This window comes from Diceros bicornis, chromosome 4 (genome assembly GCF_020826845.1).
Source record: "Diceros bicornis minor isolate mBicDic1 chromosome 4, mDicBic1.mat.cur, whole genome shotgun sequence".
NCBI classification, from domain to species: Eukaryota; Metazoa; Chordata; class Mammalia; order Perissodactyla; family Rhinocerotidae; genus Diceros; species Diceros bicornis.
In genome coordinates, this window is record NC_080743.1 from 16116144 (window position 1) to 16134075 (window position 17932).

Here is a 17932-nt window from a genome sequence, read left to right on the forward strand (position 1 = left end):
ATTTGCAGCAGCGGCAGCACATGGTTCCTTCTTCACAGCAGGCAGCCGTAGCAGGGAGTCCTTTTTAGGGCTCTGTTCTTATCACCTAAAACTTCCACAGCTTAACTGACTGCCAGGATAATTAACCCCCCTGCATACTGGGGGTTCTTTTAGATCCACTTCTGATACTTTAAGGAAAAGACAGAAAATAATCATTTTCAGGTTGAGCAGCCTGGACCTTGGACTTGAAATATGGCAAATTGCAGCCCAATAGGAAATGAAACCATGTTTCTTAAGGACAATTTTGGAAGCAACCTATTATTTTTTCCCTTATTTTTGAGTGCATAAAATCGTAATATCCTTTATATATTTTATTATTTACAATGCCTCAAAGTAGGGGGTTGGAATTAGCATCATGGTACGTTGGCACCGGAAGAGATCCATTGCTGCTGAACCAACCCTCTCATTTTATGTTAATCATAACTAACATACAAATCTATGATGTGTAATGTCTGAATGAAATACCAAGTAAAATGGTCTGTACTTTCAGATTGCCTACCGATCTTAATGCTTGTTCGAGCCTTCAATCTAGGGTAAATAATTCAAATCCTCTCACTTAAGTGAAAATGCTCAAGGAGCTCTGTGGATCTCAAATCCATGGTATGGTTTTCACCGAATACTTACAAGAAATAATGAGCAACCTCTATGTCAATGAAAGGGTTGTGATGTTTTGGCTTATCAACTCAGGTTCTCATCCCTTATAGGATAAAAAATAACCATTGGCATTTCATATTTTCAACGACAAAACCAAGCCACATGGCATGGAGAACATTATTTCTGAAAGATACTGAAATCTTCTAATGGATTATTACATTTTTCCAGATTGCATACCAGCTGTGCAGTTTATGAGCATCCTCAATAAGGAATATTATTCAGTCAATAAAAAGAGTGAATGAGCTATACCCATTAGCTTTCCAAGTGAAAAAAGCAGGTAACAGAGATGTTTTTGTAATGTGATCTCATATTAATGTTTTGAATATGATGATATGAATAGAAAGACAAATATGGAAGGATATATAACGAGTTGTTAAAACGAATTGCCTGGTTGAGGGTGTGAGTGGGGATGGAAAATAGAAATAAATGTGCAGGGAAAGGACAGCCAAGCAAAGACAAAAGAAGAAAAACACTTCACCTTAAAACATATGATGTGCACTTATTTCAAATTGCATGTGCATGTAGAAAAGATATGTTAAAATGCCATGTTCAAAAAGCATGTCATGCTTCTTCCATCCCCAAGAGAACATAAGTGTAAAGAGGAATATTGTCCTTATGCTATGTGAGCTTATAGCTATGGAACAGTGGAACATGCTCTGGCCTTAGAGGCAGAAAGCCTGGGTATGAATGCAGTCACTTTAACTTCCTGTCTAACAGAGTCTGAGCAAGTTCCTCAGAGTCCACAGGGGGCAGCAGAAGGAGCAGGAGCTTTCAGTTTCATCACTGACTTTGCAATTTCCTAGCCGAGTGACACTGAGTACTTTTCACATTGAAAAATGAGGCTAGAATTGCATATGTTACCCTGAGAATTAAATGAGATCGTGCAATTTAACAACTGAAATCTGTATCAACTTTCAGGGAGAAATCTTTTTTTCCTTTGAATGCCATCTCTAAGTTATTTCTCTCATATCTATAATCTAAAACCTGAAAGTTTTAAGTTTGAACACGGCATGATGACTTCACAATGGCCCCTAGTAAGTGCTATGATATTCTATACCCTCTGGAAGTGCTATAGTTGTGGTGTTTGGGGAAATTAATAAGGGCCAAATTGATCAGAGAGGCTTCACAGTGGGAGGTCTTGAATGATGAGTAGAATTTGCAAGAGAGGGCCGGCCCCATGGCTTAGTGGTTAAGTACACGCGCTCCGCTGCTGGCGGCCCGGGGTTCGGATCCCGGGCCCGCACCCACGCACCGCTTCTCCAGCCATGCTGAGGCCGCGTCCCACATACAGCAACTAGAAGGATGTGCAGCTATGACATACAACTGTCTACAGGGGTTTGGGGGAAAAATAAAGAAATAAAAATTAAAAAAAAAAAATTTGCGTGAGAGAAGACATTTCAGGTAGAGGAAAAATCTGAACAATGAGTACTCTTTCTGGATCCATACCGGATCCATAATTCATGCTTTCCTCAAAGATTTCATGTAGAAGAAATTAGAGAAAAATATTAATATATATAAAAGGCTCATATTTTGTAAGGTATTGAAGATGGGTACAATAAGTTAGATTGGATATGTAGAAAATTAAGAAATGCAGAGTTATTGTTTAATTTTAGGGGGTGGCATTGAATTAAAAGAGACTGAAGAAATGATGTCATCATCAAATTAGTATGACCGATTTGTTCATTATGCCTAGCATGCAGATTGTAGAGTATTTCCTTATAGACTTTCTTATACTTTGTCTAATTGTTTTATTGTGTGTACACAATCACAGTGTAATCAATCAACCAAAAGATATTTTTTATTAGGGGATTAAGTTGCCTCTGGTTAATAGCAAGTTTTCACACAGTCAGGGAATTTATCTTATAGTTCTTTGATGTCCATTTGTCTCATTGAGACCATACTTAAAGTATTGAGTTCTTTGATTGAATCTGTTGAGATCTTATAACTCTTCCCATCCTCATTTGTTTATGAAAAAGGGTTTGTAAATCAGTATTTATTAACGAATTTATGATACATTTTAGGGGTTGAGGAGATTGAGTCTAAAATCCTTAAGTTTACCCCACTCAGTATCAAATGAAGAAGTGGTACATGAGGAATAACAGCCAAATGGAAAATGAAGCACTGCTTTATTAGTAGTTTGGCAAGCTCCTTACAAATCCCCAAAGAAGATCTTTCCTGGAAAAACTGAGTTGAAGCCACTGTATGAGCTCAAGGCTACATTGGTGGCCTAATTTCTCTGCCTGGTTTCCTACTTCACCAATTTGAGATTGCTGGGCCATCTCTTCCCACCAATTGCAAGCACGTTCGAGACAAGCATGGAGGAGCTTTACCTGAGAAAGCCAACTTGCCCAATGGGCTTCCAGTATGAGATACCTAAAGCTAAAGAGCAAAAGCCAGACTGTTCAGAGGGTCCAGACCCTCTTATTACATCCATCGTGTGGTCAAAAGGCAGCAGAAGACAGTAACACTGATGCAGGAAACAAAAAAGAGAAAAGATACCTGCTTTTAAGGAAGAACAAAATTGGGTACAATAAATGTCTCGAGCTCAGGCTAAACAATTGCAATACAATGTGATAAATGTTAAAATAGATAAGTACTAGATGGAGTGGTAGCACAAGATGGAAGTTATTAATTCCTTATGTGAGTCAAGGACAGCTTCATAGGGAAAGATACGTTAGGCATAAGTAGATGTTTGTCAGAGCAATAACGGTAACAAGGAGGAAATTCCAGAAATAGGGAATTTGGTAAACCATGGTAAGTTTTGGGAAAGATAAATAGCTTGGTATGACCAAAGAAACTTTCATAGGGCAAAGGTGAAAACCAGGGAGGTAAGCAGCTATGAGAAGATCTGAAATCTCATGCTAAAGAATATAGGCTTTATCCAATGGTATCTACAGGACAGTTGATGAGAACAAGACCCTGGAGTTAAGGTCTGCCCTAATGATATGAACAGTTGCTTATCTCTAAAGATGTTATTACATACACATTTCCATGGTGTTGGCTCCCTATAGTTGAAGTAACAAATTGTCAAAAAATTGTCAATAAGCTTATAACAAATTATCAACTAACTTGGTGGCTGAAAACAATATACATTTATTATCTTATAGATCTGGAGGTTAGAAGTCTGAAATGGGTCTCCCTGGGCTAAAATAAAGTTATCAGAAGGGCTAATTTCCTTCCAGAGGCTCTAGTGGAGAATCTATTTCCTTGCCCTTTTCAGCTTCTAGAGGCTGCCTGTACTCCTTAGCTTGTGGACTGTTTCTGTCTTCACAGCTGGCAGTGGCTGGTTGAGTACGTCTCATGCTGCATCGCTCTGACACACTCCCTCTTCTGCCTCCCTCTTTCACTTATAAAGACCTTTGTGATTACAGCGGACCCACCTGGATAATCCAGGATAATCTCTCCTGGTAACTAATAGTTACAGTAACTAATAGTCACAGGTCTGAAGATTAAGGCATGGACATTTTGGGAGGGCCATTATTCTGCCTACCACACACCATTTTGTGTACATTGATTAGACAGATTAGTTTTTCAATATTACATTCCTATACCACTGTCCTATAATGACAATGATAATAATAGGTCATAGGCTTACCATATAAGATCAGAAGATGTAATGAAAAGTTATTATCACGGATCTTCTAAAAACATATAAGACATATTGGCAGGTAGCTCATCTTTCTTGAGAAAACAACTCAGCATAGCTGCAGCAGTATCATTTAGATAACATTTTATTTGTTAGAGCAAGATTTGACAGGCTTAATTTTAACAGCTGGAAAAATTAATTTAAAATCACAACGTTTAGTGTATTAGCATACTTTTATAGGTTGGTACAGAACAATTACATATTTTTGAAATAAAATCACTGCTTCTACATTTTAATGAGATTTGAGAATAGATAGAAGCTGTACATTTAAGCAGATATGCCTTAAGAGATAGTAGAAAACTGTCAGAAAATAGATTCACTGTGAAAATTTCTACAGTTCTCAGTGATTCCTTTGTTATAAACAACATTTTTAAATGTGTACTTTTCTGAACAGAAAAAAATAGCAATTCACTTTATGAATACTTTCGTATTTACAATGCCCTTTTAAAAATAGTAGGTTAAAAGGGAATACTACAAAGTGAACTACAATATTTCTAAAATTAAAAAAAATACAGAACTCAAATATACTAGTCTAATGAGATACAGTATTTTTGACTACATTGAAAGGTTATAGAATAGAATACCTCAGCTTTATATACACTATTTTTACATTTACAGGCATGAACAATATTATTTTTTGACACATTTATGTATTAGTGATTAAGCATTTGAAGTCACAATCTGTGAAATAAGTATAGCAACAGCATATACCTCACTCTAATGTTGACCTAAAAATAGAAGAGAAATGTTTGTTTTTTTCTCTTGTGAAGTTTTGTGGTTTTTTAGAATATTAGAAAAGAAAATGTATATAACAAGTAGAGGTCTAAGTTGTTTTAGTGGAAATTTAAGTTCAGAACAATTCTCGAAAAGGTAAGATGTGTTTATTCAATTCCTTATTTTATCTCTGTAATTTTCTCATCTAGTTTACAAAAAAACAAGTTTACTCAAAATACATCTCATTGTTCTAACAGCCATTCCCTTTTTTCTGTTTTATATTGTGCCCCTTCATTCTCTTTTGTTCCATCTTCTGTAAGGGAGCTCATTATCATGGTGATGGGGGACTAGTTTCAAAGGCAACATGAGTCACAAAAATATCAAGCCAGTGGTTTCCTTCAGGACATTCATATATTTCTTGTGTTAGAAAGAAAATCTTTCCTTGGGTGCAGTGATATCACTCCCAAGAAACCAATTACTTTCCAAAAAACTGCAATACTATTTTTGACATAACTAAGTCACGTAGGAAAGCATACTACAGCTATATGGTATATAATTTTACCTCTTATTATCTACAGTTTCTACACTGTAAACAGAGAAACTGATTTAAAATATTTGATTATCTAGTAATTAATCATTGGATGATTTGTGTCATTTTTATACATTGGCCATCCACGACTTGGCTTTTTTATTTTTGTGTAGCAATATTTATCCATAGTTCTCTCTGTTTACCTTAAACATCCAAAACAACAAGGGACATTTTTGAACAATCTATAATATTCTTCTTGGATCTGAAAAATAGAAAAAGAAAGGAAGAACTGTTAAACATAATTGCACCAAACACATCAAATTATTTCCAAATCATACTAAATTGTTATATTTGGTTTTCTAAATTATTATTGTTTTCTGATTATCTGTCAGAATATGCTCAGGTGAATATAAGCTATATTTATAGTCCTAAAAGCAACTTTTTACAAAGTATATTTCCCTATGAACAGCTAAGTGTTCTGATTATCTCGATACTAAAATGTACTACATTTAGGTAAAAAAGGCACAAGTCATAAATCTCTGAGAATAAGAATTTTTATCAATTTGGTAACTGATGCTACATGAATTATAGAGTTGACCAAAATAACAAAACACTTACCTTTCTAGATAAAACACACAGGAATAAGAAAATGAACATCCCCTGGAAGGCATTGCTGACGGTGAAGAGGTAAGCTGTCACCACTGATGCGTGGACAACGTGGAGAACCCCAAAGACCCAGGTGGTGCCAAGAAGGAACAGGAGAGCAAGGGCTCCTCTGGCACAAGACCTGGAACATATTTGAAAGGTGTCCGTTAAGAAAGCTACATATACTCAACACATCTCCAAATTCCTCAAATTATATGGGAGATGAGTTTTTGGTATAGCCAACAAATCTTCTGCAAAGACCAATAATGATTTTGAAACTGACAAATCATGCTACAGTTACATGGGACAGCCTTGAGGGTATGCTGCTGCACTGTGGCAGGGATGTGCTTCCAAAACCAAGGCAGCATTATTAAAATATGGTATTTTCAAGGAATTTTCTTGATCTAAAAATATTTTTATCTGGTGTACTGCAGTGTATGTATACACTTTGATTTCAAATTTAATGTTGCGGTAATTCCCGAAGGTAAGGCATATAACTATTAGGAAGTATTTTTCCTAAGAAACCTTGAAAAGTATGCCATATGAACTTGGGTCAGCACATGAGCATGACATCAAAGGAGGCTTCTGCTTTCTTTTCAGGTTTAGTAGAGAAGAAAGTGCAAGATATAAAATTAGATTTTTTTTTTTTTTGCTTTGCAATATAGTTACCTCAAAATAAAGTCATGTCAGAATACTGATTTCTTAAAAATTAAAAAAAATACACACATATACTCACTGTTACATATTTTCAACTTATTGCCTTGACTTTTGGTAAAACAACATTCGGTTCTGTTCACTGAGGACATTGCCTTGAAAATGAGGCAACTAATGCTTATTTTCTCATTCATACTTAGTCCAATCATTCTTTACTGCAGAAGATGTTTTAGCAATGTACGTCAGAAAATGAGTCATTTTCAACTTTATTAAAACCAGCACAGTACATGAAACTCTGAATGGTGAGGAGTAAAAGAAAGTAATCGATCAAACATTAGCTAAATCCGAACTATAAATCTTGCCAAGGTATTGAAACTACAGGAGTGTTCCCAAGCAAGACAAATGTTAGTTATTTCTAATGTTCCCTATAGAACATTCAGTTTTCCTGAACCAACCATTTTCGAGGTCTCAATAAATCAGTCTTAAAGAGAGGAGTTTGAAGGAAAAATCGTGGGAGCATGCAAACTAGAAATCACAGGAAAGAAACACAGTAACCTCTGAGAAACGTTTTGCAAAAGAAAATCACTAAGGCCTACTTTTGCCTTAAAACACAATTATCATCTTTTCTTTCAAAGGGGACTGTTTGAAAAGATTGCTTACTTCCTATTTAATCTGTGGTAATTATGGTCTTATCAAGTGCTATTTACCAATAAGTATTTTAAATATAGCAGAAGAAAATGTGAAAAAAATCATTTAAAAAATTGTCCTACCAAAACTTATTTGTACTTTAAGTTACTAAAGCTTTTCATTACCAAAGAAAGTAGGCTTAAAGAAACATTTACCTTATGTTCTCATAGCAACTAACTTCTGGTTTCAACCCTGCAGTGTGGCGAAAAACTTTGTATATAATAAATCCGAAAGCCAAGAGATTAACCTGAAAAAATAAACAAATTTCAAAGAAGAATAATTTTCATAGTCAATTGAGTATATACAAAGGAAATAAACCAAATAAAGATTTCAAATAAATAGAAACCAGAAAATCATGACATTTTTATGTATATTACAAAGTACAAACCCTCTGGGAGACTTAGGCAAACAAATCTGTGGTTGATCTTTACAATATCACTGAAAATTGTTACTACGTATGGTAGTAAGTACAATTTGCCAGATCGTATGGAGCAACCTGTTCAAGAAACTTCTTCAGATGTTACGATCACCTCTACAGATTGATGAGTATCATCTGCTGCCAATAATGTGATTAATGTACATATTAAGATAAGTTTTGAAAAACTTTAAGAACATTGAAAAATCAAATTTTTGTTCACGAAATCGTATGCTGTTTCTTTGAGAAGAAGTGTTAGTGATAATTCTGTTAATTCTTCAAAAATTTAAACTGGAAAAGAGAAATTGAAAAGAAATTAGAAAACTCAACAGAACACCCTCAATTTCTATTGCTAGAAAATGTCTGAATGTACTTTCTTTTGTATGGTTCATCTAGTTCTCTCTCCTAATATTTATGTCGAGATTTCCTTTCCCCAGATTTAATCTCAGAAACTTTAAAAATATTAACCAACAAAGTAAATGTTTGTTTGAAGGCATATACATTTTATTGATAAACATTTTTCATTCTATTATTTATATTTCCTAATATGGGCTAAACAGAATACACAGAATTTTCACCCCTTTAAAAGTGACTGTGTTATGAAAGTTTTCTCTTCTTTCCTTTTCCTATATTTCTGGAAACCTGTAAGTCATATTTGCAGTGTCAGAAGATTAATTAAGGGTCACATTTTAAATGTATATTTATTTTAATATGAGCATAGTAATAATTTAAAATATTAAATATTATATAAATAATCTGCAGATAATTCCTATATTGAACATATTTCATTAATGAAAACAGATTTTTCAAAAGTCTTTTTGTAATAACAATAGCAAACTGCAATATTTTAATTTTCAGCTAATTCTTATATTAGTATTTCAAAAGCTTATAGTTATTAAAAAATTCTATTTTTTCATATTATGGGTAGTTTTATACAGCTTTTCAAAATGAAATTTACTAATTACTATTATAAAAAGCAGTATAAAATAATGGGTCAGATAATATCGTGTTGTCACTTCTCCATGGAGAAGTCCTTGAGAGAAAATCTTAGAGGAATAAAGGTCTAGTTCCTTCTTCCTCCTTCCAAACGTCCATTACTTCTAATTATATGATTAACTAATTCTAATTACAGTAATGCTTCCATACAAAGAAAAGACTTCAGCAATTGCAGAGGGGAGATGAAGGGTATTTAAATTGGTTTAGGTGACAGTTTAACCCTATTGTATCATCACATAACAAACTGAAATGACACGTTGATAATATTTAATTTTATAAATAGTTTCTACTACTTCTGAAAGAGAGGTGCATAGTATTTTCTAGGTTTCCTATAGCTATAGCTTCTTTAAATAAATTTGGAAACAACAGTTCTATTAAATTTTATAAATATATGCATTTTTTAAATAATAAAAAGTATTAAAATTTGCTTAGTATAAATAATAGAGTACTCAAAACATTATTGGTTTGAAAAGCTTCCAAGAATTTTTATGAGGTCTTTATGTTGAACTGATCTCAACAAAGGAAAAGTTATAACATAAAGTAACTTTAAATGATAAAAAAATTGTTCTTGAATGCATAATTTTTCCATGTAAGGTATAATATTTATTGAATAAAGTTTTTTAAACTTTTTTTTTTTGCTTAAACAGATTTGAAAAACAGTTTCTCATACTGCTATGGTTTCTCAGATGTGTATATAGATTTTAAATGTGCTCTTCTACACCATATGCTAAAATAGTGAAGAGGGGAAATGAAACTTTCCCTACGGGGATCCAGTTCTGGAAAGCACATTTTTTCTGTACAAAAGGGAAAATGTTTCCATACTTATAAAAACCAAGTGCTGCTGAAAAAGCAGGAGACTCATTCTCATTCCACAAACTCATATTCTCCCAATTTTAAGAGAAAACAGATTAAAACGTTTTTATCAAAAGGTATTATGGTTTTCTGTAATGAAAACAATCACAAATACATTGATTGTATTAGCCACATTCATTGATAATAATACAAATATATGGAGCTCTTTATTTGCTTTTATTCTATACTCCTTTATAAAAGGTCTATTAACTGTCTGGGATAGTGGCGAGGGCTGGGAACATATTAATGAACAAAACAGGCATTCTCCTGTGTTCTCATAAACTTATTAAGAAAATAGATAGTAAGCAAATGATCTTACAAATACTTATAAATCTACAAACTGTCATAAATGCTATTAAGTCACAAAGTTAGAGTGTTAGGAGAGACAATATGGGGGTGGATTAGAATGAAGGTTTGGGAAGTACTTCTCTTAAGACTTAGCATTTAAACCAGGACCCAATGAATTATAACGCACTAGCAGATCCACAATGAGGGGAGAAAGGCATTCTATGAAGGAAAATGGCATAGAAGAAAGCCATGAGGCTGGAGGGAGTTGAGAATGTGGTGTGCCTTTAAGGAATTAACAAGGGGGGCTGTGATGTAGTAAGCAAAGGGAAGATAAGCATGAGGTGAGGTGGGTGAGGTAAACAGAGACGAACAGTACTTAGAATTTACATTAAATCCAAAGATTTTTTATTTATTCTTTCACTGGAAAATCACTTATGTACTATACACCTTTTCCTCAAGGAACTGACAGTCTAATGGAGGAGATGAGCAATCAACAGGCAAGTGCAACACTATTCAGTAAGTGCCATGAAATTGTTTGCAGAGTTGAGCAGAAGAACAGGTGATGGTACCCTAACATATGATTTCTAAGCCAATCTTGAGTGACCAATAGAGCCGAACGAGGGCAACCCAGAGAAAATAAGTGCCTACTAGGATCTCAGTCATTGGAGCTATCTATGTACACTCATTTCTCAGGTGATCAGACCCAATGGCTCAAAATACTCTCCTTAGGCTCTATCTGAAGTCTAATAGGCATCGTGAGTTAAAAATGTCAAAGACTGACCTGCTATTCTTCCTCCAAAGAATCTATTTTTGCTGCAATCTTCCCCACCTCAAAAAAAAGTTATCTCATCCTTTTAGCGGATCAGCCTCATTCATCAGCAAATCCCTCACCTCTGCCTTCAAAACATATTTGGAATACGACCACCACTTACCTTCTTTACAGTTCCTATCCTGGAAGAGGCAGCCATCACGCCCCTCCTTGGCTATTGCAAAAGCCTCCTAATTGGTGTCCCTGCTTCCATCGTTGCCCTCCTACAATCTACTCTCATGGCAGCAGTCAGATTGATCCCTTTAAAATGTAAGTCAGACCATTTCTCTATCAGATCCCTCTAGTGGCTTCCCATCTCACTCAGAGTTAAACTTGAAGATATCACAGCGGTCTCTAAGGTCTGAAATGATATACCTCTTCCCTCAAGTCCTATTTCTCTATCCTTTGGTCAATTCACTCCATGCACATTGGATTCTCCGTCCTTCTTCCAGCACACAAAGCATGGTTCAGGGCATTTGAGCTTGCTGGGCCCTCAGATGTCCCCACAGCTCGTTCTGTCACCACCTCTGTTTAAATGCTCCTTATCTACATACTGCCTCCCAGTGGACTTTTATGAAAAAATGAAACTCAAATGATAAAATCAGACCCAAGTTCAATTCTATGCTAATGTAGAGAAAGATGGTATTCTTTACTGTTATGGACAGTGCTATTTCTGGATGCCAAATGTTCTTCCCTTGCCTTAGTCACTAGAAAACTGACAAAGACTCTCCTTGACCAAACTGTAGTCAGGTTCCTCTGAACCCTCTTCTCATCTAGGCCTCAACATTGGGCTTCCAGTGTCCATCCTTGCAGTGTCCAGTTTTAATGAGAATCCTGCTAAGTCAGCTTAGAGAGGACTTTTCCACTCTTGATATCTGATCACTCTCAATATCTAATCAAATCCCTCATCCCCCGCCCTTGATATCTGATCACCTTGGCCTACCTTTCAGCAAGAATCCTGTTCAAGTAAGTTTAGCAAAAATTCTCCCTACGCTTGACGTCTCCTCTTAGTAATTTTCAATCCACCAACACCCCTTGCCCCTGCCCCCACACACAACCTGTTACTTGGCTATAAATTCCCAGTTGTCTTTGTTGGATTCAGAGTTGAGCTGAATCTCTCTCCCCAATTGCAACAGTCTTGACACATCACAACGGTCCTGAATAAAGTCTTCCTTACCATTTTAACAAGTGTCAGAATAATTTTTTTCTTTAACAAAACTCAGAGCCGAATCGAATGTCACATTATAATATTCAGCAAATTTGGGGTAACTGGGAAAACCTACATTTACTCCTTTTATACGGCTTGCATTCTCTCTTTATTCATAAATATATAAGCTACTTTAAATCTTTTTCCTAATAGAGTAAAAAACTGTAAATAAAGAATCAGTATCACCTACAGGCACATGACTTCATTTACTTAGAGGTGGAAAGTAAGTTGAAACTCTATGCATTTTACATGGTATGGAAAAGTATCTTTTGGGAGGAAATGTTTTATGAAATAAGTATGAACAGTCTGAGAGGAGATAAAAACCATAGCTCAAAACAAGATTATATAGAATTAAAAAGTATTTCTGATAATAAGAAATAGTTTGCAATTATTCCAGAAGCACTGACTTTGAGGATAGATAGAGAAATACGTGCATTTTAGGTTAAATAGTTGGAAAAATACCATGAACGCTGTGCTTACAGGCAATGGCTACATCAGTGATAACTGACCTTAATACTTGAGTAATTATTTGAAATATAAGAAAAATCATTAATATTAACCTTAATTAAGAAAATGATGCCTTTAAAATGATTCACACTTTTGCTCATTAGTGTTTACCTATATGCGGTGATTTTATCAGCTGTGGTTCCCTTATTATGTATCTCTAAATGTTAGGGTCACAAAAGCACGGGGGCTCATTAATGACTTGCAAATGAACAAAGTCATTCATTATCATCTTTGTCTCAATTTTTAAAAAACAGTTTTAGCTTGTCAATCAGGAGTCCATAATACTGTTCTGGAGTAAACAAGACAAGGACATTAGACATAAGAATTGTGAAATTCATTGCTGCACTTTAGAATACAGACGAGAATGAAAACAGCTGTGGAGAAAAAATCATTCAAAGTCATGAAAGCTTAGCTCTTGAGAGAAAGTAATATTTTAAATTTAAAATCATTCTCCTCGCTTCATCTTAAGGGATATTTATCTACACAGAGATCTGTTTCTTAACTCCACTGATAGACGCAGTTACTTCAAAGTTTGGCACACATGTTCTGATGTTTGACAGAGTGTGTTAAAAATTTTTAAGTGTCTTATTTTTTTAAACAAGAAATTTAAATAGATGAGCTGGTGAGAGAGTGGGAGCTAATTCTGAAAGATTTAGACCTACAGGTACATTCAACCCAAGGGCTTCAAGTGCAGACTTCAAAATGAAGCATCCCAATCAGTCATTTTTCCTTTCTTAGTCTATTTCTCAATAATTGATAAAGCCATCTACATGCTGATGTCAGATCACACCAAAAAGAATGAGAAAATTCCTCTTAGAGCACTTTTAGACCCATGCTTTAATTTATCGTATATATCAAATGGAATCTGGTTCATTTAAGAATGTGTCATGATCACAACTGCTATGTCCTTTCAAATAGTTTTATTACCTTTAAATTAACTGGCCTAGGGCAAACCTACTTCTGCTGTGAACAAAGGGGTAGGTTTCTACTGGCTTATGGAGAGGCCATAGGAAAAACAGCTACTCATTCTCAATCCCTAGACCACTGCAGAGATGGTTAAGTAGTTTTGAATTTAAGCTTTAAAATGAAAAGATATGGGGGCCGGCCCGGTGGCACAAGTGGTTAAGTGCGCGCACTCTGCTGTGGGGCCCGGGGTTCACCGGTTCGGATCCCGGGCGTGCACCGATGCACCGCTTGTTAAGCCATGCTCTGGCGGCATCCCATATAAAGTGGAGGAAGATGGGCACGGATGTTAGCCCAGGGCCAGTCTTCCTCAGCAACAAGAGGAGGATTGGCAGATGTTAGCACAGGGCTGATCTCCCTCACAAAAAAAAAAAAAAAAAAAAAGAAAAAGAAAAGATATGACCTATTAATTAAAAAAAATGATCTACTACCTAAATTGGAATCAAGCAGTTGGCATTTTGTCTTTTGTCTGATTTTCTTTTTTTATTATTTCTCAATTGGAGTCACCCCTTTAATGACCTTCTAATACTAAACACAAAGAATATTAGAAAAATTGGGGTATGTGGTAAGCAGAATAATGTCCCCTCTCCAGAAAAATGTCCACACCCTAAAGTCTAGAACATGTGAATATGGCAAAAGGGATTTCACAGATAGAATTAAGGTTATGGACTTTAAGATGAGAAAGTTGTCCAGGATTATCCTGTTGGGCCCAATGTAAACATGTGAGTCCTTAAAAATGAAAGAGGAGAGCAAAGAGATTCAACAGAGAGATGCATCAGAAGAGAAGGCAGGAGAGATGAGGCAGAAGTGGAGATCAGAGAGAATGGAAGACAAAAGGAACCATGAATCAGGAAATGTGGGACGCCTCTGCAAGCTGAGACTGACCTCGGTCCAACAGCTAGTGAGGAAATCAATTGCATAAAACTGAATTTGGCCAACAATCTGATTAAGTATGGAAACAAATTCTCCCCCAGAGCCTCCAGAATGGCTGATGCCCTGATTTTAGCACAGTGAGACTCTAAACAAAGGAACCAGCTGAGCCACTCTGCCCAGACTTCTGACCTACAGAACTGTGAGCTAATAAATTTGTGTTGTTTTAAGCCACTAAGTTTGGGGTAATTTTTTATGACAGCAATAGAAAATTAATACAGAAAACTAAATAATTAGTTTTCTATTGCTGATTATATATAGTCATGCATGGATTAATGACAGGGATACCTTCTGAGAAACGTGTTGTTAGGCAATTTCGTCATTGTGCGAACATCAAAGAGTGTACTTACACAAACCTAGATGGTATAGCCTACCACACACCTGGGCTATATGGTACCAATCTTATGGGACCACGTCGTATATGTGGTCCATCATTGACTGAAACGTCGTTATGTGGCGTATCACTGTATATCTGTACATATGAAATACCTTATAATTATAGCATTTCCTATTATTTAAATAAAAATTTAAAATCCAGTTTAAAATAAATACTAATTTATCAATAACTCACATTTATTATTGATGTTCTAGATATTTGGTGAATAGTCAATTATATAAAAGCGTCTTTATTATTTGTGGATTTTGCTTCTTATGTTCCTTGAAATAAAAAGATTAAGACTAATTATAACTAGTAAATGACTTCTTCTCCAGCAAGTCATAAATGCAGTTTATACTTTCAAGTATCTGTCACATTTTCTTCTCTATAATACTTACCTTTATAGGTCCTTCTCATAGGGTTGTCAGATTAGTAAACAAAAATACAGGATGCCAGTTAAATTTGAATTTCAGATATACAACAAATAATTTTTTAAGTATAAGTATATCCCATACAATACTTTGGAGATACCTATACTTAAAAAATAATTTGTTATTTATCTGAAATTCAAATCAACTGGGCATCCTGTGTTTTGTATGGCAACTATAACTTCATAGCTTTCAAATTATTTTCACATTTGATCCTTTTTATCAACTGAGGATACTGGCTTCTTAGAGTAACCCCAAAGACATCACCCTCTCCACACAGGCTGATCTATAACTGTTTGAAAAGAGATTGCAAAGGAAGAGGGGGTAAATTTTCAGATGCTGCAACTATTGTGGAACCTGACATGTGTATGTGTTGGAACTGATAAAATGTCCTAAAAGTATATAGTGAAGGAAGGCACATATAAAAGGTTCGAGCCCAGTAAAAAATATACCCAGGCTTGGCAAAAGCCCTCCGTGTTGGAAACCCCTTGGTGTGCATAGTGAAGCTGTGCCAGGAAGCAATGGATTCCTGTTGCTGGCACCTGTTAAAAACCTTTTTTTAATAAAATAGTGGTAAAAAAATAAAATTTCAAGCTTAGATGTGAAATCGCATTAGTATAAATTTAGTGAAAACTCAGACATTATAATGTCACAGTGTTCGTTGATCAATCATCAGAACCATGGAGTGGAATAATGTCTTTCCTCCCACATATATCTTCATGACATTGCTAGGAAGCATCTCTCCTAACACCATAAGCCTCAACTTGTTTAACATCCCCTAGGCTCTGGATTTAGCAGCCTTGGGAATATCTACAGAGCTAAGAGGTACTCCTCTGCTGAGGTTATCAACACCTGGGTCAGGTGGGAGTAGACCACAGAGAAATGGGAGTGCAGTCTACAATTATACGAAAAAAATTAAGAGTAATCTGAAACATATTGAAACATCCAAAAATAAATATATTTGAGTAGGTTATAAATATCATAAGACGAGGGTATCCTTAATAGGTCACTCTGAGATATTAACAGAATTCATGATACATCACTGATCTCTTGAGGTTTACACTTTAGAAGACAGCAATGCTCTCCCAACCATGCATTGAATGCTGGGGTATACAGCTGGATGAATAGTTGTTCTGGGATAAAATAACATTTTTCATTACTTCATAACTACTGTAACATCGAGACTCAAGTTAACGACAAAAAAATAATAATATTTGTTGAGTGTTTTCTATGTGACAGACACTTTATTTATTAATTCATTTTCTTTATTTATTAATTCATTTAACCCTCACGTCAAATTCATGGGGTAAGTATTCTTATTCTTCTTAATATTATCATTATCTTTATGTTTGTTTCACATTTATGGCAACAGAGGCACAGAGAGGTTGAATAACCTGCCCAAGGTGGCATAGTTAGGAAGTAGCAGAGAAAAGATTCATACCTACTAGACAGGTTCTAGAGTTTATGCTCCCAAGAACTTTACAGAACTACCAAAGCACAGATGAAGGACCGGTAAAGAGAAGTTAAATCAAAGTTAAAACTTCAGGAATTTAATTGTTTAGACATTTATTGATATTAACTGCTAACCGTTGCTTCATTTTAGAAATGGTTAAAAGTAGAAGAGTAAAACATTAATGAGCAGTGATGTGGTTAGCTATTTGGCATTAGTGTTCATTGCACTTAGTCAAGACACCAGTGCTGAAGGCCTTGTTAACGCTGAACAGGATTTAGTGTTCCACCAGTGATCCCCTAATGGAGACACCTGCCCTCACTGTTCTCTGTGGTCAAGGGATCTAGGAATGTGCTAGTTCTTCCTGTGCTGGTGAACAACAGAGCTTCCTGTCCTTTAGAATTTGAATATGATTACTGGGTTCATGGTAGTGGTCTCCAAAATGGAATGCCACAATAATCTACTGAGGCACAGACAGAACATATTAGAATTCACACTGACATTTTTTCAAGGAAAAATTGTTTACTACTTAAAATACTGATGACACTGGTGCCCTCACTTTTGCCATGTCATATAGAGCCACATGTCAGATACAAGCCAGTCAGAGGGATGAGTGATTGTTCCTAAATGCAGAGAGGTTCACCCCTTTTGCTATTTCAGCTACTGCAACATAGTGTATGTGTGCCTGTTAGGTGGATTTTCAGATCACATTATATAGTTTTAACAAACTAACTCTAATAAAATGAAAAAATAAGATCGAAGATGTCTCCAAAGTGCACTATTGGTTAAAATTAATACTGATAAAGAATATACAAATGAGAAAATGACAGAACTGACATTTTCCCTATTCCTAGAGTGAGTTATTTGCCAGCCAAGTTGCAAGTGCATGTAAGTCATCCAAGTTAAAATCCATGGAGATCTAATCAGATTTGATAAAATGTTATTTAAAAATTCAAAATTATTAAAAATTCAAATTATTAAGAGGACTGTTTGAAGTATGCATTTAGATCCACAATTTTCAATCATATTTGAAGTCATGCATACTCAAGTCAACACATAAATTCTCTCAAGTCAATAATACATGTTTAGAAGTCTCTTTTCATGTTTTCTACTTAATAGTGAGAATTTTAAAAAGTCATGTACT

General features: G+C 35.2%; 1 protein-coding gene across 1 annotated transcript in view; it reads right to left on the reverse strand.

The window, feature by feature from the left end:
* Nucleotides 1-5781: 5781 nt before the first annotated feature.
* The window catches only part of ADGRL4 (adhesion G protein-coupled receptor L4), a 115155-nt gene continuing 103004 nt past the window's right edge, over nt 5782-17932 (reverse strand). The window contains exons 13-15 of the mRNA XM_058537091.1: nt 7724-7815; nt 6201-6369; nt 5782-5844 (exon numbers count right to left, since the gene is read on the reverse strand). Of these exons, the coding sequence (XP_058393074.1) occupies nt 5782-5844; nt 6201-6369; nt 7724-7815 (324 nt within the window). The remainder of the gene's footprint in view (nt 5845-6200; nt 6370-7723; nt 7816-17932) is intronic.